The sequence below is a fragment of the Paramormyrops kingsleyae genome, chromosome 17, assembly GCF_048594095.1.
Source record: "Paramormyrops kingsleyae isolate MSU_618 chromosome 17, PKINGS_0.4, whole genome shotgun sequence".
In the NCBI taxonomy this organism is placed as follows: domain Eukaryota; kingdom Metazoa; phylum Chordata; class Actinopteri; order Osteoglossiformes; family Mormyridae; genus Paramormyrops; species Paramormyrops kingsleyae.
The window spans coordinates 2,409,767-2,432,414 of record NC_132813.1 but is presented as its reverse complement, the minus strand read 5'-3'; the positions used below and the strand labels follow the sequence as shown (position 1 = coordinate 2,432,414).

The window sequence follows — 22,648 nt, the reverse complement described above, 5'->3', positions numbered from 1 at the left end:
TGCCCCACTGACAAAGCACAAGGTGGTTCTTTGAAAGTCTGTTACGCAACCGATGACAAGGACACAGTCATGCTTTAATAATCATCGTGTTTACGTCTCGTGAATTCACACCCACTCGATTAGGAAAATGTTTTGTCTGCAGTGTTTTAGAGATATTAGAGCAAAATGAATAATGCTGGATATACAAGAAACAAATTGAAGAAAACTTTCCTCACGCTAACATGTTCTTGGCCGCAAAGAGGATAGCAGGACATAGAACAAGGAAAGGCAAACATTTGTTCTCCGGCCCTGAAATATTCAGTCTCTATTCCACGCAAACCTCTTCTCCTTTCTGCCTGACTTGCAGATTGCAGTGAACCACACTGCAGATTGCAGCTCAGGCAGCATGAACTGGAGGGCTAACTAGCCTGTATGCTGCCTCATAAGTACCTTTTTAAATCTTCTATAACTGGCCTCCTAGATCCTCCTGTCAGTATATCAGTGCCAGTCCCTTTTTCCCCCAGAGTGCACAGCTTCTGAGATCCAGCTTAGCCAGTCAGACCTTGTTAGCGGGGAGAGAAGCCTCAGCTGCCGCAGGCGGTTGCCTGACATTCCTCTGGCCGGTGACACTCCAGCGGAAGCCCCGCCCCGCCATGAAGTAAAGGATGGGGTCGAGGCAGCTGTTGGCGCTGGCCAGTGGCCGCGTGGCCTTGTAGGCGGCATTGGAAGCGGCCAGCAGCTCGCAGCCGACCGCCTGATCCAGGTAGCGGAAGCTGTAGTAGACGCTACGTGTCACATGGAAGGGCAGGAAGCAGAGCAAGAAGGCCATCAGCACCACGGCAATCGTCCTCACGGACCTCTGCTTGGAGCGTGCCGCCGCCGAGCCCGGGACCGGCGGCACCTCCAGCAGCTTGTGGAGCATGAGCCCGTAGCAGGCGACCACCACAGCAAAGGGCACGCAGAAGAGCAACATCGACACAACGCCACTGTACGCAAGGAAGTGGGGGAAGAGCTCACGGCTGGTGGTGTCGTGGCACACGCATCCGGTGCCCGTCTGTCTCGTGCGAGAGAAGTACAGGATGGGCGCCTGAAAGGACACCACGGCTAGCCAGACGGCGGCGGAGATGCGGCGTGCGCTGCGGCTGCCCACCCAGCCCAGGGAACGCACCGGATGGCAGACGCCCAGGAAGCGCTGCAGGCTGATGCAGGACAGGAAGAGGATGCTGCCATACAGGTTGGTGTAGAACAGAAAGCGTACCAGCTTGCAGAGCGGCTCCCCGAACGGCCAGTCGTTCTCGTCGGCATAGTAGTAGATGAGGAAGGGTAGCGTGAGCACGTAGAGCGTGTCGCACACTGTCAAGTTGAGCATGTAGACGGTGACAGCCCTCCAGCGCCGGGTCTGGAACATGATGGCGTACATGACGCCGCAGTTAAGCGCCAGGCCAAACACAAACACCAGGCTGTAGCTCACTGGCAGCAGGATGTACTTGAAGTGCTCGTTGAAGTCGCACGGGAAGCTCACGTTGGAACTATTGGCACCAGTGACCATCTTCGGTTACACGACCTGGAACAGTAACGGGGGAAAGGGTCTTTGGATGCCATGATCGTCCTGAACTTGATATGACAGGATTTTTGAGCTGGTGACTAACCGCTACACCACCTGCTGGTCCTGCTGTCAAGCCCAGTGGATGCAGACTAAATGTAGTAAAGTAACAAAGGCCCCATGGGTTTAGAAGATGCAGCACTGGATGTAATCAGGAGGGGCCGCTGTGCCCTCTTCTGTAATGTTAACTAGTGATGGCCAAAATTACGCTTCATGAACCATAAGCTGTGTTTTCTGACCCCACTAGATGGTGCCCTTGGTTTATTTTGGAACATGCCTTGAGCCCTTTTTTGAATAGAGAGCACCATCTAGTGGGATCAGAAAATACAGCAAATGGTTCACGAGGCATTAATTTGGCCATCAAAATGTTAACCAAAGTCTGAGGATATTCGCCACAGACTGGCAGGATGCACACAGGAGTGGAACTTGAGAATTTTTGCTACTAGCCAACTGGGCTAAAAAAAACGTTGTCCAGCATGATTTTTTTTACAAGCCAGTGGGATAAGTGTTACATTTTTTGTGCTCGTCCTTCATCTAAGTTACTCGCCTCAGGCAAGTGGGTAAGCTTAATTTCCAGCTCTATATGTATGCAATGAAGATTAATGGTGTGACAATGCAGCCTGTTCGGTAAGGATGAGACGCGTCTGGATGACTCCCGGGACGTTATGGGGACAATCGCTCCTCACATGGAATGGAGTGTGCCGGAGAGTGTTGTGTATTAGCTTCACAGATCATGTGATCAGTCCACATCAGCAGCCTGTCAGAGTAACTGCATTGTTTGCAGTTGTATTTTAAAAAATTTTAATTAGCTGCAGTGGGTGACAACAATTAGCTCCTCCAGCTGTCAGAAGTAATTCCAGGTGTGTGAGGGAGGAGACCCACTCAAATGTCACTCGTCACTTTAGTTTTTGTTTTTAATAAATCCAAGGACATTTTAATCACTTTTCTCTGTTTTATTTTTACACCTTTGTTCCCTTGGAGATTTGTGGGTTTGAAAAAACAAAATAAACCCTAAAAAGCTGTTGTTTTGTTTGCAGAAACACGCTTTGGTTACGATCCAAGAGGCGCCCATCGTGGAAGTGTGTGTATGGATCTACGTGGAAAAGGACCACTTTGTTTTTGTGTGGAAATGGGAACGCAGAGTTACAGCTGAGGTTCAAATGTAATTTGTTAGTTAAAAATTGGTTTGCATAAGAACACTTCAGGAGTAAAAGAAAGTTTTTAAAATGTCATTTGTACTGAGGGTGGCACAGTGGTTAATGTAAGGGGGTTCTAATCCCACCCCTGGCCCTGTATGTGTGGAATTCGCCTCCTTGGCCCCTGTTGTCTGGCTTTTCTATGGTTACTCTGATTTCCTCAGTCTAAAGTCACCAACAAGCTATATTAACTTTGACTCAACAAGTAATTAACACCCTGTAGTAATTATTAATTAAATACGCACACTATAAAATTCCCTTTTTTTTCTTTTTATTGCCCCTTATTGTTGTTCAGTTACCCTCCACAAGAATTAAAGATAAATAGTGTATGATACACCATCTATAGTCCGTACAACCAAAGAGCAGGGTGACACCATGGTCTGCGGGTCTTCTGGTGGTGTCTCGGACTTTCCTCCCTGTTTTGCAGTCTCTACAGCTAGATGTAGATGGTTTTAATTCAAGAAGACTCCCTTCATAATGGCCAAAAACAATACATTGTGACCTTCAAGGCTTCTGCGTCCACCACCCCCAGCCCCAACCCACTCTCAAACATTAAAACAAGTGAGATTCTGGTTTCGCCAAACAGAACATTTGCATTATGGTTATTTCATCCTGTATCTGATGAGACCTTCTCTACACACTCAAACGGAAGACAAGACACATCCACTCACCGCAATTTCCTTAATAACCAGGTAAAAGGAACCAAGTCACAGGGAGGCCAGAGATCTTTTTCCTTCTGTGGGTGTTTTGGCACTGAGCAGGGAGGAGAAATATGTGCTTTTAATGTCTTACCCACAAGCGAACATTTGCCATTAATGATTACACATCCAGACTCTCTGTATCCTGTCTTCTGCGTCTCAGGTGACCCGCTGGTTGAATGCACAAGCCCCCATGTCCTTGTGCTTGCCTTCAGGTCTGGAAATACCCACCTACCCACAATTCCTTGCATGTTTGTAGTACAGTGACAGTAGGGTATCTGGAAGTAGCAGACAAGGCCATCTGAGATGGACCAATGGGTATTTAACCCAGTGGGGATCAACAGAGTAACCCACAGGAAGTGGAGATCAACAGCACACCTTAGAATGCTACCTTAATGTGCATTTCAATGATTTCTCTTCACTAAGAACGGAGTGTGTCAGGATGATGTTATTATGTTTGACTTCAGTAGGTGTCCATCCATTTACTGTAATAGCTTATCCTATTCAGGGTCACGGGCTTCCGGAGTCTATCCCAGAGGCTACAGACGCAGGGCAGGGAACAACCCAGGATGGGGCACCAGCCCATCGCAGGGCACACTCACACACCACTCACTCACCATTCACTCACACACCACTCACTCACCATTCACTCACACCCACTCACTCACCACTCAGCATTCACTCACACCCACTCATTCACACACCACTCACTCATCATTCACTCACCATTCACTCACCATTCACTCACTCACCATCACTCACACACCACTCACTCAACCTCAGCATGTTTCTGGGCTGTTTTTGGACTCCAGTTCCTGAAGGATACCCCACAAGGACACAGGGAGAACATGTAAATTCCACACACAAACCTTGGTCCCAGAGGTCTGAGGCAACAGTGCTAACCACTGCACCACCACGCCACCCAACTTCAGGAAGGTGCACATCAGAAATGAAACTCCGAAGAAATGGATTGCAAAGACCCAAAACTCAACTTGCAGTGTAAATACTCCTTTGAGCCAAACAGTTGGGTGGGACGTTGTGTGGTCACACTTAAGAACTTAAGTGTCCCACAGAGGAATTAATAATTTCGCGTAAGATTTACACCTTACATTTCATACACATTTCTTTCTACCATTTGGGTTCAAATCCTATCTCTGCTCTGTGTGTATGTAGTTTACATATATTGCTGCTTGCCCTATAATGCCTGGGATATGCTCTGGGTCCCCTGTGACCAAGATAAGTGGTTGAAAATTGGATAAATTAATTAATTTTGTCTAATTAATGGGTGTTCCATAATACCTGACATAGGTCACGTTTGAATGCATTTTTGAAATGAATGCATTCTTCTTTGCATTGTTTCTGTTCTCTATCATAACAATAAACGTGCATAACAAGAGCAATCGGTGTGTTTGGGATCGACTGCCAATGCCGTTCCCCATCGATTCCTCCCTCCATCGGTTGCAGTTCCTTGTTGCTGTGCGATTCTGGACACGCAGCCCCCCATCCTCCCCCCCTGGCGCCGTGAGCCGGACCCGGACGGCCCGCAGGGGGCGCTGCGCTCCCGTCTTACAGCAAATTCCCGCGGAGCGTCCGAGGGGCCGCCGCAGCGCGTCGCCATCGGGCCGTCGCTCGCCGGAAAGCCGCTGGGCTCCCGCTTGCAGCCCCGTCTCTTATTTTCTTTCCGCCGCAGTGTTAGTCGGAGTCTGCCCGGAGTCGGAGAGTCATGGCCGCCTGAGTGAGCTCGGACTTCGGCGTAACTGCTCGTCTTCGCCCAGCCCTCCGCTCCCGCTTCGGGGGACACCCCCGCGGCTTCCTCCGCTCTTCGCTGTTTTTTTTTTTAAACGGGATTTATTACCATTCATGTCAGTGCTCCAACATGCAGCCCCCGCCGAGAAAGGTAAGCTTTCCTCCCTGCCCCCCCTCCGGCCCGGATCGGACCGGACCTCCGTCTGCGCGCGGAGTGACCCGCGAGGCGTTTCTCTGCTGTCTCCCACGAGCAGATCTCGAGCGTCGCGTGCCTTTTTTTGTTACCACGGGCGATTATTTCGCGATTGCGGGTGGCTGCTTGGTTCGCTCCACGACTAGTCCCCCCAGCACCACCCCCCAGACTAGCCGTCGTCGCGAACCGCAAGCCCCGCCGGAGTGCACTGCAAGCCGGCTGACGGGCTTCCACACGCCGGGTCTCCGGCGCCCCTCCAGCCTCCTGACACCTTGTGGTCTCGGGCCCCCTTTTCTCCAGGGGTCGCGGTGCCGAGTGCGGACTGCTGGGGGGAGCCGATTGGAGGGTCACGGGCGAACAATGTAACAGCCGAGGAAGGAAACATGACGAGATCAAAGCGGCGTCTGAGACGTGGTAACAGGAGAGTAACCAGAATATATACATTAAACAGGGAGAGAAGGAGCGAGGAGCAGCGAACGGGCGCCTCCTTTCCCGGCCCAGTACCGAGCCGTGTCCCGTTACCTCCCCCATCACCACTCCTCATGTGTCTACACACCACCGGAGTAAGGGGGCTTTATTCCGCACGCTTTCACAAAGCTTGGGGATGTTTGCTTCGATCAGCGACTCCTAAATGGTGACATGTGTTTATGCGTTGATGTTGTATAAACGAGAAGACGGTGGGTGATCGCGCCCGGCGGGCGAGGATGCGGTCCCTGTCACTTCTGGTTACCGATCAGCCCTTTAATTGAGGGGTTAAACGCCTTTAATGGCTCAGTTGCTCCACGCCGCTTTCATCGCCTCTTATTGTCTCATTGATTAATTTACCAACATGGCTGTACCTGTTTGCCGCTTCTGGGCTGGCCGGTGCTGTCAGGAGATTGGATGGAGTACGTAGGCATATTATTATTAAAAAACATAGCACAACAGATAACCTTCATTATTAATGATCGCTATGTCCGTGCGTTTATGTCCATGAAGCTTTTTGAACCTATTTTCCATTTGACCTGTAAGGTTTCTACCCTGGATTGAATTACTGACTTATGCAATCATGGTTGGAATGTTACTAGAGCTTTGCTGTGAACCATGCTTAGTTTATTTAGATACCTGGAAGAGGGTCTGCATTAAATATTTACAGCGCAGCTCTCTGTGAGACCCTCATGCTGCAGCTGGCAGGATTTCTGGTGGCCCTGGATGGCTTGTTCTCCTCCATCCAACTGATCTTGCATCAAAAGTCATGTTTAGTACCTGTCTGCATGCTTGTGTCTATGTCTGTGGGTTCCAGGCTCACCACAGGGTCACAGGTGCACGGAGCGGCCGTGCTGAACCTAATCCTACTGTGTAACATCAGCCCCTACTTGCTGTGCAGTTTAGAGGTTCTCTAATGGATTTCCTCCTGTCACGTGCAACGAGAGTATAAAATACCTTTTAAAGCAACAGTGTGGTCAGAGTAGGGACCCGGGGATGGCAGCCGGAGCAGCCAGGGGACATGCTGATTATGGGAAAATGCTGAGTACAGTGATTTGTTGGGTGACGAGGATGGGGCAGGAAGAAAGGAGAAGGCGGAGGCCTCAGATTGGCTGGACTCTGTGCCCATCTCCTGATCTTAGCATCCTATCAGCAACCCGTATTCCTGATAGTCTATCTGTCCATCTCTCTCCCCGCCCCCTGCCATCACATGAAGAGGGTTCAGGAAACAGGCCACGGTCATGGCTAAACCCCCCCCCCCCTGTTTCCCACTAGACTTCCCATTTTCAGTGGATAAAATCAGCAGCCTATAAAGTGTGGTTTATCAGCTGGTGGAGAGGGTGTGTCCGGTGGAGTTATCATCAAAACCAGAGAATGGGGAAGGGGGCTGACATCACTGCCCAGAAATGTTTGGTTGTAAAATATGCCCCTAGTGAACTCTGCCACGTTAGGGCCGTGTGTGACTGTGGATCTTCAGCCTCACAATCTCCTCCCCCATCCCCCCCCCCCCCCCCCCCCCCCCACAGGTAAAGGTGACTCAGGAGCTGAAGAACACTCACGTGGAGCAGCTGACCCGGCTGCACATCAAACACCAGAGCGAGTGTGACCTTCTGGAGGACATGAGGTAACCGGCCCAACATGGACACGGGCGTCACAGAGCCAGGGGCCCAACACCTCCGCTTGCTACTTTCATTTCCTCTCTCCTCTGGGGGTAACCACTCCCCCCCATGTGGTGATCAGGGGAAGGTGGTGCTCAGTATGTGCTGAAGAACTGGTTTAATGGCTCCCTGTGTAGTTCAGGGTGTATGGGGGGTGTTTGAGAGTCCAGCAAAGCCAGATCTGACAGAGTGACAGCATGTGACATCCACACGTCCCGCCGATCGCCCATAGGGGGCGTGTCTTCTGGCAGCGGCCGAGTCTGTGGCTGTGGTCCATTTGCCAGCATTTTAACCCCGCGTTCATATTTGCCCTCCATCCAGTGTCTCGCGCCCCTTGGCTCAGTCTAGCGCTGCCGTTTTCGTCCACGAGGCAGCGTGGAGCTTTTCAGTTTGGCTCGCCCTCCAAACCCTGAATATCTGAAATCGTAATCCACAAAGCAGATCAGCTCTCATTAACCCTAATTAATCCCTCACGCTCATTAAAGTGGGAAAGGCAGATTTGGCCGAGTGCAGGTCAGCCAAGGGCCACGTCTCCGGGTGCCATCGGCAGCGGGTGGCACGTGGCGTTCCTGCCGCATTGGCGTGTACGAGTCACGGTTGGGGTCGCCGGCCGGGTGTGACCTCACCAAACACGTGACGGAAGGGGTTGGCCGGATGAAGGGCAGTTAGAGTCTACGCATCCGGCTGTTTCCACGCTCAGGTGCCGGAGACTTCTGCAGAAACACGGAGCTCGTAGCCAATTTTGCCCGCAGGTGAAGCAGTGACTAACGACCATCGCCGATAAGAGGTTGTTCCTTTGATTATCTAGAGGTCACTAGGGACAGACTGCACCCTGTCAAGGTGATCTCGCCTCACCCAGTTCCTGCTGGCGTGGTGGTTCAGTCACATTGCCTGAAAAAGGGGCTTTCCCCAGGGAAGATCCGTCACTGACACCTTTGGGTGTGCTGTCGAGGTGCTGATGTCATAGAGCTGTGGGTGGAGCCCGGTTGCTTCTGTGCACCCTGTCATTTTGTGACTGGACCCCCCCACCCCGTGGTGGCCCGACCCGTCTCGTCCTGCCCAGGGCTGCCTATTTTGAGTGGGTCAGCTGACCGTGACTCTTTCCTGTTTGGGACAATAAAACGCAGGGCTGTGTGGTTCAACTTCGTCCGCACCTCCTGGTTCCGTGTCGCGACGGCTTTTGGGTTTCCTGTTTTGCCAGAGCGCGCTGTGCTTGGTCTCTGCTTCGGTCCCTAAGGCTCATAGATACTATCTTATGGTGACAGAAAAAGTGAACGGACTCGCCTGTCATCCGTAAAAAATCCACGCCACCCAGCATTCTCTCGGCTTTCAGTTAAAACAACAGTTTAACTCGTACTTAGCGGGCAATAGTTAGCGGGGCTCCTTTGTGAGAATCCCGCAGAAATGCTGACGAGTCCCACAGAGGCCGCTGGGATTCACGGTGAGCTGTCATGAGCGTAACCAGATCTCGGATCATTTAATTACACTCTTGAAGGCCGGCTGCAACGCTGTCATTCACTTTGGACCGGAGGGAAGACGGTCCCGGCCACAGAGATCCGACCTCCCCTGGACTGGAAAGGCAGCCATTGTTGACAGGAGTGTAGCGGTCAGGGGATGGAATGGGGGTCTGCAGAGATCAAAGGGAGGATTTGTTTTCTCCCCCCCGCCGCTGGGGGGGAGACGAGGGAGTGACAGACAGAAAGGGAGAGGAGTGAGGGACCGAAGCGTCCTTCCTAGGTGGACCCGTTTGTCTTTCAATGTGATCAGGCCCCTGGTCTGCTGCAGCTGCATGCACGCCCCCCCACAGTGTGCTCGGGCTGAGAGCAGAGCCCCCCGCACCTCTTAAGCCACACTTGACCCCGGGGCTCAGGGGAGCAAAGCCCCCCGTCACTACGGGATCAGCGTTGATTGCACGGATGGAGTTGAGTGTTCTGGCCTCTCTGGGACAAGCTGTGCCAGTAATGGTTACAGGTGGGTCCAATGAACCTCCGCGGATCCTTCTCTTCCACAGTGGACCTCAAACCATCCGTCCGGTCTTCGTCTTTTCTTTTTTTCTTCCCCAAGAGGCCAGCATTTGGGAAAGTCAGATGGTCAGACCAGAAATCAGGGCCGGATGTGGATCACCATCATTTCGATGCGGAAGCCAGGAGGTCGGTGAAAATCTTGCTGTGTCCACTGAACGTCGACTAAACACAGAAAATGGAAATGTGGCCTTGTGACAGCCACCGTTACATCAGGCACATAGAGACGGTCGTCCTTCACTTAGGTGCAGCAGGTGACGTGTCCAGTATCTCGCTTGTGAAAACGGGGACTTAGCAGTTTAATCTTGCAGCGGAGCCGGGACGGCGTTACTTTGGTAGTGGTGGTGATAACGTGACACAAAGAGCCGCGTGGCGGGACGGCATCAGCCACGCCAGCACGGAGCCGCACGGACACGCCCCCTATGGGCGATCGGCCTGACGTGTGGATATCACACGCTGTCATGGGCTCCTTGCACAGGTCCTTGAGTTTCTGTGGTGGGAAAATCTGAATAATGACATGTTTAAATGTCATTCCAGTAAGAGCCATCTCGTGTCACCTGCTGTGTCACTTCCTGCCTGCCTGCCTTCGCTCTGGTCTCTTCATTAATGCACCTCCATGGTCCGGCTACCAGTCACAGCCCTGCTGTCTGTCACCATGGTGATAAGTCCACGTCCCACCCACTGCATGCACAATTTCAGGATTAGCTGAGAAATTCGCTCACCAGAATAACAAATCACCGTGATGCACATTGCTATGACGTCCCAAATGACACGTTTCCTGCTCGAGGACCTTCAAGCCCCTCATATGCGTCTCAGCTTCCTACCATACTCGTCACATCTCTCTCACTCTCACTCTTACTCTGTCATGAGCAAACATTGCTGTTGTTCTTGTAGGTCATTGTTTGGCATCAGTCTTCTGAAAAGTTCTCATACATAGTTGCTGGGGTTTTAAAGTTCACCCAAAAGAAATAAATGAATATTTTACGGGTTTTTTTCTAACCACAAATGTTTGTAGAGCTCTGGAGAGAGGGCTGTTCGATGTCTCCATGTGAGTAATGAAGCCCACGCCAGTTGGCCCCTGACCCTGTCCCATGTGACAGCTGTAGTTGTGTCACTATGACAGCTCCCCGTTTGAGGAAGCAGGGCTTTGACAGCTGAGATGCATCCCCACGTCGACGGAGAGTGATATCAGGGACGTGGCGCTAGTGCAGCCGAGCCAGGCGACGCTTGGCTTGCTGGAATAGAACGGCAGTGCATCTCGTGGGTGTCGTGTTCATCCTGAGTGTTTTTCCATCCTTTCTGCGTAGCCTTGAGGCAGAGCTGAGTGGTATTTATTTGTGTATCCAGGCTTGTTGATACCTGTTCAGGCACCAGGGGAAAATCCCTGCATATCTCTCTCTTCCTCTCTCTCACCCTCCTTGAGTTTGCCTGCCTCACTCTCTCTTTCCTTTACTCCCCACCCCCCCCCCCCAATCTCTCTGTTCTCTGTCTCCCTCTAGAGGGGGGGTCCCCAGGTGGTAGTGGGTGTGCTCTCTGTCCCCCAATCAGCAGAGAGGAGGCTCTTGGTTGGAATGCATGGTGTCATTTTCCCTCTCGCTTCCTCTGCATGCACATCTGTGTGTTCTTCGGAGTGCAGGCTCTGCCCAGAGGGTCTTATGCCTGTTCGTGGCCTTATTTCAGGTCACAACAACATTTTGTAGACTAGCCCCACCCCCGGTCTCTCGTCCTCCAGTGGTGTTGGGTTTTTACGGGATGGGCCTGATTCCACCCTGTATGCTTCTCATTGGTTAAAAATCTCTCTTGATGGTTCCGTACATGTGTTCTCCTGATCAGAACATCGAGTACATGAGTTCACGGGACAAAAACATTGACGTAACAGATTTTTTTGGAGTGACTCGCTCCCCCTCTCTGTGGCGTCCTGGACAGGCACAAAGGGCCAGACAGGCAGAATGTATCACTGAATAATTAGCGTGTCGCTGCTGAACCTAAAGTACTGAGCGTTTGTTTCCCTGTAACCTGAACCTTATTGTCTTCTGTCTCTCCCTCTTGCAGGACCTACAGTCAGAAGAAGGCTGCCATCGAGAGGGAGTACACACAGGTAGGAACGTGCCCCTGTGGGGTGGAGGGCTGGACCACACACGGGGTCACTCTCGCCACCTGCCGCCTGATTCTGGCCTCCACGCTGCCACCTGCAGGACGCCCCAGGCGAGCGCACGCACGCTTCTCTCAGCGCCATTTGTTGCTGTGTAACCAGAGATCCCGCTTCGCGCCTATTTTGGCAACTTGAGTCTGTCAGCTGTCCAGGTCTCCTGTGTGACGTGCCCAGTGTCCCACAGCCCTGCCTGAAATATTGGAGGCAACAGCAGACCAAGTGGTGCAGGCTGGACCACACCCCCCCGCAGTCACTGTGGTGCAGGCTGGACCACACCCCCCCGCAGTCACTGTGGTGCAGGCTGGACCACACCCCCCCGCAGTCACTGTGGTGCAGGCTGGACCACGCCCCCCCGCAGTCACTGTGCCGTAGGCTGGACCACGCCCCCCCCCCCGCAGTCACTGTGCCGTAGGCTGGACCACACCCCCCCCCCCGCAGTCACTGTGCCGTAGGCAGGGCCACACCCCCCCGCAGTCACTGTGCCATAGGCAGCGCCACGCCCCCCTCAACACAGTTACAGCGGATTAGGCGGGACACGCCCCCCCCCCCCTTCGCAGTCACGGCAGCGTAGGCAGGACTCACCCCCACCCCCCCCCTTGTAATCGCGGCAGCTTAGGCGGGACACCCCCCCCCCTCTTTGCAGTTACGGCGGCTTAGGCGGGATGTGCCCCCCTCCTTACTGTTACGGCGGCTTAGGCGGGACGCGCCCCCCCCCCTTACAGTCACGGTGGCAGATCATCCTGGAATTAGCAGCCGGGATCCTTCTCCTTCGTAACGTTTCATGCATGCATGTGTGTGTGTGCCTCAGCCCATCTGAACACGCTTCCAGCGTAAGCCCCTCCCTCACCAGCCACAGCTGTAGCCCCTCTGATTCCCTCGCTGCTGTGGCTGGGCGTTGCGGGATGCTCATAAGAGACCTTTTCTCTGCTCGGCCCCCTGCCCCTCACTCCCGGTGGGAGCGCTGCCTCATTTCCATGTGTAAATTTATTTGAAATTTGGAGAACAGTGTTTCTGTTCAGCACCAGAAGTTGGAGGGGTTGGGGGGGGCATATATTCCCCTCTCCCACTCTCTTTATGGGTAGGGGGAAAACAGGACCCCTGTGACATGTGAGACATTAAGCACTGACAGGATCCTGCTATATGTAGTTCCAGGTTCTGGACAGCAGGTGGTATAGTGGTTAATGGTTTCATACAGCATACTAAGCCTGGACTGTTCATTAATGGTGCGTTCGTTTTTCTCTCGGAACTCGGAAATTCCGAGTTGAGTGACATCACGTCCGACAATCTCCCGTTCGAGCTACCCACATCTCGGGACAAACATGACTGCCTCCATGAACACGTGGCTGTGTGTTGTTGCTTTATATTTTAGCAGGTTTGGAGTTTTCCAAATGGAGAAATTGGAGAAATGGAGATTTTTCCGAGAGACAAACAAGAAACACGAACCAGTCAAACCACATTAAAAGCTTTATAAAATATTTTAGTACATTCATAGCGATATTCTTTTTTCAATCGGTAAACAAACTACAAACAAACCAAGTCGCCATGTTGAAATTACGTCACAGGGGCAACTCGGGCAACAAAATCTGGTCCGACTTCAACGTCATAAAAGGGGCGTGTTTCCGACGGGAAGTGACGTTTTTCGTGACGTTTCGTGACGTTTTCATCCGAGTTCCGACTTGGAGAGAAATAATCGAACGCACCATTAAACTTCAAGTTAAAAAAAACGCACACTGTTCATCCCATGGTGCTATAGGTGTGTAAAATATTTACCTGGTAATCCACCAAGCGAGACTAGTTCCCTGGTAGTTAACCTGCTGAATCTCTCCAGTTTATTTTGATATTGGAAGCTGGGTCCCCTTCTATGCTTCCTGTTTTGTGGCCTCAGCCAGCATAGGTCTTGCGCCACCTGTTGGTCATGCTGACGTATCTGGAGCCCCAGTGCAGGTGGCAATGTGCAGCAGGACGTCTGGGGCCGTAAACTGTTGTCCATTCCTGTATCGTGCAGCCGTAACTCATCCAGTTGTACGCAGCCATTTTACTGCCCCAAACCCCCCCCCCCCCGGCCACCACTCACTTTTGTCCTCCTTGGGCCGCCCCTTCCCCAGCTCTTTCTCTCGCTCTCCCTCTCTCGCTCTCCCTCTCTCGCTCCTGAGCTTGCTGCCACACAGCTGTCCACACAAACAAACATTGTTTTACGGCGTCCCAGCAAACAGAGCCACCCTTGTTCTTGTGGCTCTGGCCCTGGGCTCTGGCCCTGGGCTCTGGCCCTGGGGACGGCCAAAGTAAGGCTCTGTCCCAGGGGCCCCAGTCAGCTGTAGGCAGCCCACGGGTGTGGAGATGCCATTTCTCCTTGGGATATTCTATGTCATTAAATACAGGGGTTTCTAGAGGGGATTCCAGGGTCCACAGAGCCTGATGCCCATTTTGGGCCCCGCCGCCTCCGACACTAAGGCCTGCCGGGGCCCCGCCGCCTCCGACACTAAGGCCTGCCGGGGCCCCGCCGCCTCCGACACTAAGGCCTGCCGGGGCCCCGCCGCCTCCGACACTAAGGCCTGCCGGGGCCCCGCCTCCTCCGACACAAAGGCCTGCCGGGGCCCCGCCGCCTCCGACACTAAGGCCTTCTGGGGCCCCGCCCCTTCGAGGATAATTCCCTCAAGGGCTCCGCCTCCATTAGGTCCAATCAATGCTTTCTTTGCCGCTGTTAGCCTATGCTAACGCTGGTCCAGAAGCCCACGTATTAATAAGGGCTGGTTGCTGCTTTCCTGTTTTTTCTTTCTCTCTCTTTCCTGGCTTTCGCTCTCCTGGGTGTCCAGAATTGTTGCTGCATCAACTCTGTTTTCGGTGGTAAAGTCCTGACATTTCCTTCTGTCTTTGCACCTATTTTAGGGTGGGTTGCCTGGCAACAGCCCTCCTCCCTCACCTCCCCACCCGCTGTCACTTAATGCATGGCGTTGAACCGCCCAGTGATTATTCAGAGCTGAGATGTTGGTTCCATCTTCGTTTTACTGCTAGATATGTGATGCAGCAGGACGCTGTGTAAGAGGAGAAGAGCCCTCTGGTGGTGGAGTAGCAGCTCTAAGTGTCCTTAAGGGGCATTTACTCCCTGGGACCAGGAGCTGTTTTGTAGCAGAAAGTGCTGATAGTGCGTAAACTGGGACCCGGTGCTGGGAGAACATGGCCCTGCCATGTAAATGCTCACTAGAGAGAGAGAGAGAGAGAGAGAGACTGGGAGGGGGGAGCCAGGGAGGGGGGGAGGAGCTTTTTCCACTGCTAACGCGCCCCCACCCTGGGTAGCAGACTCTGAGCACAGTGTGTCCTGCCAGTGTAACCGGATGACTACAGCATCCGTGAGCTGGGAAATACCCCCTCTGACTTACACTGACTAGATAAAGTCTGCGACCTTCGACCTTTATAATGTACGGGGGTGTGTTTGGGAACCTCCGTGTGGAATGATGCGGAGCGGCTGCCGTATCCACCCGTCCTCCGAGGTGTCGACGCCTCCGGCTGGCGCGGCCTGAGTGTTGGGCGGGTCGTCCTGGTGACCAGGAAGCATTTAAGATTAACTTTGCTGATCGCAGGCAGTGATTCTGCTGCACACAGCAGTGATATATGTAAAGGGCAGGCAGACAAACATGTACTGAATAATAAGAGAAAGTGTGGAGACAGCACATGTAGAGCAGACAAGTAAGCATGGTATAAACAGATTTTAAAAGTACCCAGTACACAAACAGAACATTCTAAACAGGACAATTTAGGACAAAAATATATCTGCTGACATTTACTGCAGCCAGGATGAGACGCTCCCTAACATGTCATGGCTCAGGGTGGGGGAGATGACATCTCTGGGGGTTTAGCACGTTTAGGGTGTAGGCAGCTCCAGCTGGCAGCACAGGTAATCAGCACCCCCCCCCCCCCCCCCAGCAGCTGCGATAACAAGCCCTTCGCTGGGAGAGCGGTGGCCTGAGTCAGCAAGGCCAACGTGGCCGGTTGAGATGACAGGGTGACGGAACAGAGACACGCATGCAGCTACACCTGCCCCTTGTTTTGGGTCATCGCTCCCTCATGCCATGTGACGCTGGGGCGTGCTGCCAGGCCTACAGGCCAGGGCGGCGATACTGAGCCTATGGGACGGCGGGGGGGTGGGGGGATTTAGGTGCGCTCATGTGCCACACCAGCCCGCTACTATGTAAGAACCCTTCATACCGGCGGCCTTTGACCTTGAAGGCTGCAACATCCTGAAGCCCCCAGTTTGGGGGGTGGGGGGGCTCCCACCACTAGCTTGTTTTTTCCACATGACTAGGGAACAATGGCCCCGCCCCCGTCGCCAGCTCCCCCTCCTGGGAAAGTGGGGCGGTGATCCCTACATTTGCATAATCATGTGTAGCGGCATTGTGGACGCGGCCGTGCGCCGTATCCGCCGGTGACAGCCAGGCCACCTGTCCAGAACAAATCGAGCAGCCCAGCCATGCCCAGTAATTGCATTAGATATGATTAAAAGGGGGCATCAATCATGCAGTTACAGCAGGCCTGCTGATGCATCTCACACACACACACACACACACACACACTCTACTGTTCCTCCATGTGTCTTGTAGATCTCAGTGTATGTTAAGTTGTGTGGCTTTTGTCTGTGTCTGCTTGTGTCACTGTATACACCGGTGCGTTCTCATAATCATCAATATTAAAAGCTGCCTGTTCTGTATGTTGTACAGTCTCACACTCTGTGCGCGTGGGGGGGAGGGGGGTGGATGCAGTTAGTAAATAGATGCTCAGAGTTAGCATCAGAGGTATGCAGTGCTGGGCTCAGTCCCAGATTTGCTCCGCTGACATATTTGCACCTGCTTCCTGCTTTGTTGTGCCGCTCTGGGTCATGGTGCTGGGATTCGGTGAGAGGACAGGTCCTCACCCTGTAACGGTCAGTCTGAATGTCTTATGTGATTGCAGGGGGCTGTCCTGGCTTGGGCTTGGGCTTGGGCTTGGGCTTGGGTTTGGGCTTGGGCTTGGGCTTGGCTTGGGCTTTGCTTGGGCTTTGCTTGGGCTTGGCTTTCCGTGGCCCTGTTGGTGAACGCCCCACCAACAGGTTATAGGTCTGTCTTTAAGCACTATCCCCTCTGCTAGCTTAGGAAGGATGTTACTTTAGGTTTGTGTTTCTAGTCTGGTTTACATTGTAGTTGCTGAACACGTCCCTTTTAGGCACACAGGGCAGTTTGTAGTTGCGGGTGAGGGGGTGGGACAGGTTGCTGTTGTGTTCTTGCACGATGCCTTAGGGTATTTGCAGTGCCAATGGGGGCAGAAGGGAGAAGGATCTTTGTTTTAGGATTGGGAATTCTACTTCCTCATGGGGACATGTGACCAGAACTCATTCATGGGGGTGTTGGGGGAGGGGTTAATGGAAGTGTGGGGTGGGGGGTGGTGAGATTGGCATGGTGGCGGAGGAGGAGTCTGTGAACAGTGGCTGCTGATTCGTCGGTGTGCTGGAGGCTTTGAGAGGAAGGGGCTCGTTTTAGGGACTGGGGGTGGGAGGGGCAGGTGATTTTTTTTCCCCTTCTCTGTCATAACAGTTTGGGCTTCTGATATTTAGTAGAAACTGGTGTCTTTTGTTCCCTTTTGTGGATTTTTTTTTACAAAATATGTAATTCCCCAAGATTGTGACTGTGGATCGCCTTGTCCCTGTACCAGTTCTTAATGCAATAACATTCCCAGGAACTGCCACCTTTGCCCCCCTCCCCTCCCCACCCCCATTATTGCCGAGTTACGACACGACTGCTCCCAGAAAGCACACATACCACTGGGAACGACACGTGTCCTGACTGAAACCACGCGTGTTCTTCAGGACGTTTTCTCTGGCAGCAGTGTTCGGGGATCGGCACGCTCGTCCCTTTTCCCGGTGTCCCCGCTGCCCAGCCCAGCCAGTTCCCCTACCGCGTGCGCGGACACAGCTGGCCAGCGGCTTTCCTGAGGACAGACCCCAGTCAGGGCTCAGCCCTTTGTTGTGCAGTGAAATTAAAGCAGCGTTCCACAAAGCAGTCCTCGGGACCCAAAGATGGGCCACCTTGCTCTCTTCCAGCTCCCTTCCAGTTCAGTCCACATTTTTGCTCCCTCCCAGTTTGCTTGTCACACGTATGAGAGTAGGTCCTAAGTCTGACCTCTAACTGCCCTACTGGGAGCTGGGAGGGAGCAAAAACATGGAACTATTTGGGGATCCCTGTGGACCAGTTTAAGAAATACTGAATTAGACAAGATACCCTCTAGTTTCCAAACACAGAGCATATGGCGAGCACTGAGCCTGCCCCCCCCCCCCTAATAAAACCACACTGTCCACACCCTGTGTGCCAGCCCCAGTCCCTGTCCCCCTGGGTGGGACGACGTGCCAGAACATAAACAGGAAGCTAGCTTTCAGTTAGGGGTCAAACTTAGGACCTACTGTCATACATCTGACTGTATGCCTCGTTGGCAGTCCTGCCATACTCTGCCCCCCCCCCCCAACCACACTCATTGTCTGTCTAGTGGATTGGGCGTGGGGGTCAAGCCAGGATGTGGAATCTTCATTGGGACCCCCTGGCTGAATGGCAGTCCTGTGGCATGGGTGATTCTGAAGGGGGGTTGTAAGGGGGGGGGGGGGGGGCTCGCTGTCATTTGTTTTCCCTCACTCTCTTGCCATTCTCTCTTCTTTTTCCTCACTTTCCTATTGCCCCCCCCCGCCACCCGATAAACAGGGCTATGAATTCCTGCTCGCACACTAGGCCCCACATGCATACTGCACGCCATTTCAGAGCCCCGGGGCGATGGGTGGGAACGTTGCGTAATTCGTAAGCGGCGCTGAACTCACGTCCCCTTTCCCGGCAAAACCTCCCCCCAGCGCCTCAAAGCTGACGCAGCCTTACTGGCTGGGCCAGGCCCCACGAAAGGCCTCAGCGGTCATGGCCCCAAGTGCCTGTGCCGGCCTCCAGGGCGGCGCTCCGAGGCAGCTGGGGCCGTTCCCGCTCATTGTTCTCCTGCCGATCCTGCATCTCTGCTGGTAAACACGGCGTCTTGGCTCGTTCTCCTTGCATCGTCGCGATGGTGGTCTAGTGAGCGGAGTGAGCTGAGGCCCGGCAGCCTGGCAGGCAGACAGCGCTCAGAACATGCCAACTAATTCGAAACAGTCGCTGCGTTTCTCTCTCCATTCCTGACCAGCCGTATGTTTCTGCCTTGTTGGTGACTGTTGGTGGTCAGACGGCCCTCTGACGGGACAGAGCGCTCATGCCTCACCACAAAGTTTCCATTTTTGCCGCGAACGCTTGGAGATGCGGATGCACCGGCTCTGCAGTGAGGAGAGTCCAGCACATGTACGACTGTGTCCCCTGAGCCGCCGTGCCAGGCATCGCTGTCCCCTGAGCCGCCAGGCATCGCTGTCCCCTGAGCCGCCAGGCATCGCTGTCCCCTGAGCCGCCAGGCATCGCTGTCCCCTGAGGCCACGCCTCCTCGTTCTGATGTTTGCTCGCTCGCTCAGCGTGTCCACAGCCTCCTCGCAGAAGTACACCTCCCTTTGCCAGCCGTGCCCGGCTACCCAGGGTGTGGTCCGTCTGCCCAGGATATCCTGCGTCTCGGTGCCCGTCTGCCTGGCCTGGCACAAACAGGAAACGCCCCACGGCGGTGAATACACCGCTTCCCGTTTGCTCCGTCCTGCGCTGCTGTGTTGGGACGGGGCAGCAAACTATTCCTGAATGTGGGCTGAGGATCTGCTGCTCTACGGTGGGACTTCGAGTTCGCTGCCCGTCGGATGGGTGTCATATTCCTCCTTTAACATAAACACGATCTCACTTTCATTTATAGCCTCTGGTACCTTCAGGAGCTCTGCACATCTGCAGTGCTTTAAAGTGTGAATTGACCACATTTCTCGTGCAAGGTGTAAGACAACCACACTTCCTGTGCATGGTGTGAGATGACCTCACTTCATGTTAGACAGCACGGATATCACAACACCATTATTAATAGCTTGTGTGCCTGCTTAGTTGCTCAGTGTCGCCGCCCTGTGGGCTGTGTGCAGATTATGCCATGTTTGGAGGGGGCGCTACCCTTGCTCATCTGTCTGATTGCTGTGTTCTGCTGTGCTGGACTATAGAGAAGCTGTGGTGACGTCTTCCGGTTCCTGTAGGATTTCTGATACAAACTATCTCAGTGAGGTCATTGAAATCACCATTCCATCGCTTTCACCAGACTAGTTCATGTTAATTTTCAGTTAGTTTTTAAGGGTACCCCCCCCCCCCCCAACCTAAAACGCCCTGACTCCCATACCACCTGCTGCTGTGGCTTAGCTTTGGCTTCAGGTTGGCATCAGCCATCAGCCCCCTCGGGGGCACCGTGTTCCGCTGAGGCAGACTGAGGGGCTGCAGCTTGGCTGTGTCCCCCCCCAGTCCTCTGAGCCCCGCTGGTCAAAGGTTAAACCAGCAGAGCAGAGGTGGTGGGGAGGCGAAGGGGTTGAGGTACAGTAAGATCTACACAGCAACCTGGTGAGTCCCATTCCTCACTGGGGTGAGGTGGGGGGGGCAGCTTCCGTCTGTCCTGGGGGAGGCGGCATCACATGGTTTGCTTGTGCCTCCGGAGGTCGATTTGGAGATGCCCCTTCCTGTGCCCGTCTGGGGGTATTTTAAGGCTCTTTGTATGCAAGGTAAACATTGGACCATAACCTCAGCTGATCAACGTGCCATTCATACAGCTGAATGGTCTCTCTTAGAAGACCCCCCCGCCCCCTTAATGGCAGCTCCTCCCAAAAGAGGAGGCTTTATGCCAGTCTTTGCAGACACCGCTCCTGTTTTCACAGTCAAACAGGTTTTCTCTTTCATTCAGTCCACTTCCCCTCTCTGCTTGTAGTGTCAGCTGTGGGTCACTCAGCTATAGTGCAGTCAGCTCCAGTGCTCGATGCCCATTGGTCAGCCGTGTATCCTTCGCCTTCATTGGCTGGCTGCAGCTGTGCCATGTGACCACCATAGGTGTGGTTCCATTCCTTTTCTGTTACACCATAGGTTCCAGATGAGCTCACAGAGCCACAATTCCAAAAAAAACTGAACTGCGAGGTTTGTAAGCGGGTACAGTCTCCTGTGTCCAGTGCCCTGATTACTACAGCATCCTGTGCACCTCCAGCCCTGTGTTCATCTGTACTGTGGTTGCCTAAATGGCCTGGGGTCTGGCCATTTGCAGTGTGCTATTAAGCAAAACATACTGGGGGTCATTAATGTCCCCAGCCTGCTGTCCACTGGGGCTGGGGCCACCGTTGAGTTTGTCCTGGGGGGACAGGCATGCAGGGGGCCAGCATCGCCCACGATGCATGAGACACGGCTTCCGGCAGCTTCCGTAGCACCCCACACACGCTATACTCTCCCTGCCTGCAGCAAGAGCAAATACAAGATGCGGAGGGTGCTCCAGTTGCTCCCCATCTTTGCACGTGCGTTCGTTTGCTCCTGCATTCATTCGTTTGCGCTTTCGTCCGCATGCGCCTGCATACTGACGGCCCCCCTAACAGCCGCTGGCCCTGGGCAGCGTGGGAAACACACACGCGGATTTATGGCCTCTTCCAGTGGCGGTCGGCCTTTTGAGGGCCCCTCAGATTTATGCTCCGGTCTCTTGCCCCCCCCACAGGCCCTGCAGAAGCTGGCTGGCCAGTACTTAAAGAGGGACTGGCCCAGCGTCAAGGCGGATGAGCGTGCCGACTACAGGTACTCCGGTTCTTACCCTTTAGCCTCTGGACATAGAGCAGCTTCCCCCGAGTTTCCTCCCAGCCCTAACGGCCTTTTCTTCTGTCCCCCCCCCCCCCCCCCCCACAGGAACGTGTACGCAGTATGGCAGGCCTACCTGGAGGGCACGGTGCAGGTGACCCAGTCGCGCATCAACATCTGCGACGGCTACAAGAGTGAGATCTCGGACCCAGCTAAGGCCGTCAAGTTGTACAAAGAGCAGCAGCTAAAGAAGGTGCGTGAGGGGTCTGCCATGCTGCACAGCGCTCTGGGGGCGCCAGGCCGGTCTGCCGCACGCTGGGGGTGGACAGTGAGGGGTCTGCCATGCTGCACAGCGCTCTGGGGGCGCCAGGCCGGTCTGCCGCACGCTGGGGGTGGACAGTGAGGGGTCTGCCATGCTGCACAGCGCTCTGGGGGCGCCAGGCCGGTCTGCCGCACGCTGGGGGTGGACAGTGAGGGGTCTGCCATGCTGCACAGCGCTCTGGGGGCGCCAGGCCGGTCTGCCGCACGCTGGGGGTGGACAGTGAGGGGTCTGCCATGCTGCACAGCGCTCTGGGGGCGCCAGGCCGGTCTGCCGCACGCTGGGGGTGGACAGTGAGGGGTCTGCCATGCTGCACAGCGCTCTGGGGGCGCCAGGCCGGTCTGCCGCACGCTGGGGGTGGACAGTGAGGGGTCTGCCATGCTGCACAGCGCTCTGGGGGCGCCAGGCCGGTCTGCCGCACGCTGGGGGTGGACAGTGAGGGGTCTGCCATGCTGCACAGCGCTCTGGGGGCGCCAGGCCGGTCTGCCGCACGCTGGGGGTGGACAGTGAGGGGTCTGCCATGCTGCACAGCGCTCTGGGGGCGCCAGGCCGGTCTGCCGCACGCTGGGGGTGGACAGTGAGGGGTCTGCCATGCTGCACAGCGCTCTGGGGGCGCCAGGCCGGTCTGCCACTCTGGGGGCACCAGGCCGGTCTGCCGCACGCTGGGGGTGGACAGTGAGGGGTCTGCCATGCTGCACAGCGCTCTGGGGGCGCCAGGCCGGTCTGCCGCACGCTGGGGGTGGACAGTGAGGGGTGACAGGACCATTGTCCACAGTCTTTTCTGAATACAAAGAACATTCTGGAAAGTACTTCAGGCAAGATGACATTTGGCACTCAAATGGTGATTTACTCTGTTCCCGTTTAATTACTGAATAAATATGAAATATGTCAAATACTTTGCATTGTAAAATGTGCCTGGTGAT

At 54.2% G+C, this 22,648-nt stretch overlaps 2 protein-coding genes across 2 annotated transcripts in view; one reads left to right on the top strand and one right to left on the bottom strand.

Moving 5' to 3' along the window:
* Positions 1-70: 70 nt before the first annotated feature.
* Positions 71-5,133, bottom strand: LOC111833807 (P2Y purinoceptor 2). Its single transcript, XM_023792417.2, has 3 exons — positions 5,047-5,133; positions 3,450-3,531; positions 71-1,543 (listed from the first exon to the last, which is right to left on the bottom strand). The coding sequence occupies exon 3, from the start codon at positions 1,526-1,528 to the stop codon at positions 536-538; it is 993 nt and encodes a 330-aa protein (XP_023648185.1). The 5' UTR covers positions 1,529-1,543; positions 3,450-3,531; positions 5,047-5,133; the 3' UTR covers positions 71-535.
* A 19-nt stretch (positions 5,134-5,152) lies between these two features.
* LOC111833804 (F-BAR and double SH3 domains protein 2) overlaps positions 5,153-22,648 on the top strand; it is a 32,868-nt gene continuing 15,372 nt past the window's right edge. Inside the window, exons 1-5 of the mRNA XM_023792412.2 lie at positions 5,153-5,373; positions 7,407-7,504; positions 11,612-11,657; positions 21,330-21,406; positions 21,515-21,659. Coding sequence (XP_023648180.1) covers positions 5,353-5,373; positions 7,407-7,504; positions 11,612-11,657; positions 21,330-21,406; positions 21,515-21,659 — 387 coding nt within the window. The 5' untranslated portion in view covers positions 5,153-5,352. The remainder of the gene's footprint in view (positions 5,374-7,406; positions 7,505-11,611; positions 11,658-21,329; positions 21,407-21,514; positions 21,660-22,648) is intronic.

Coding starts and splice junctions, on each gene's coding strand:
- LOC111833807 (XM_023792417.2), bottom strand. CDS start 1,528: ATGGTCACTGGTGCCAATAGTTCCAACGTGAGCTTCCCGTGCGACTTC.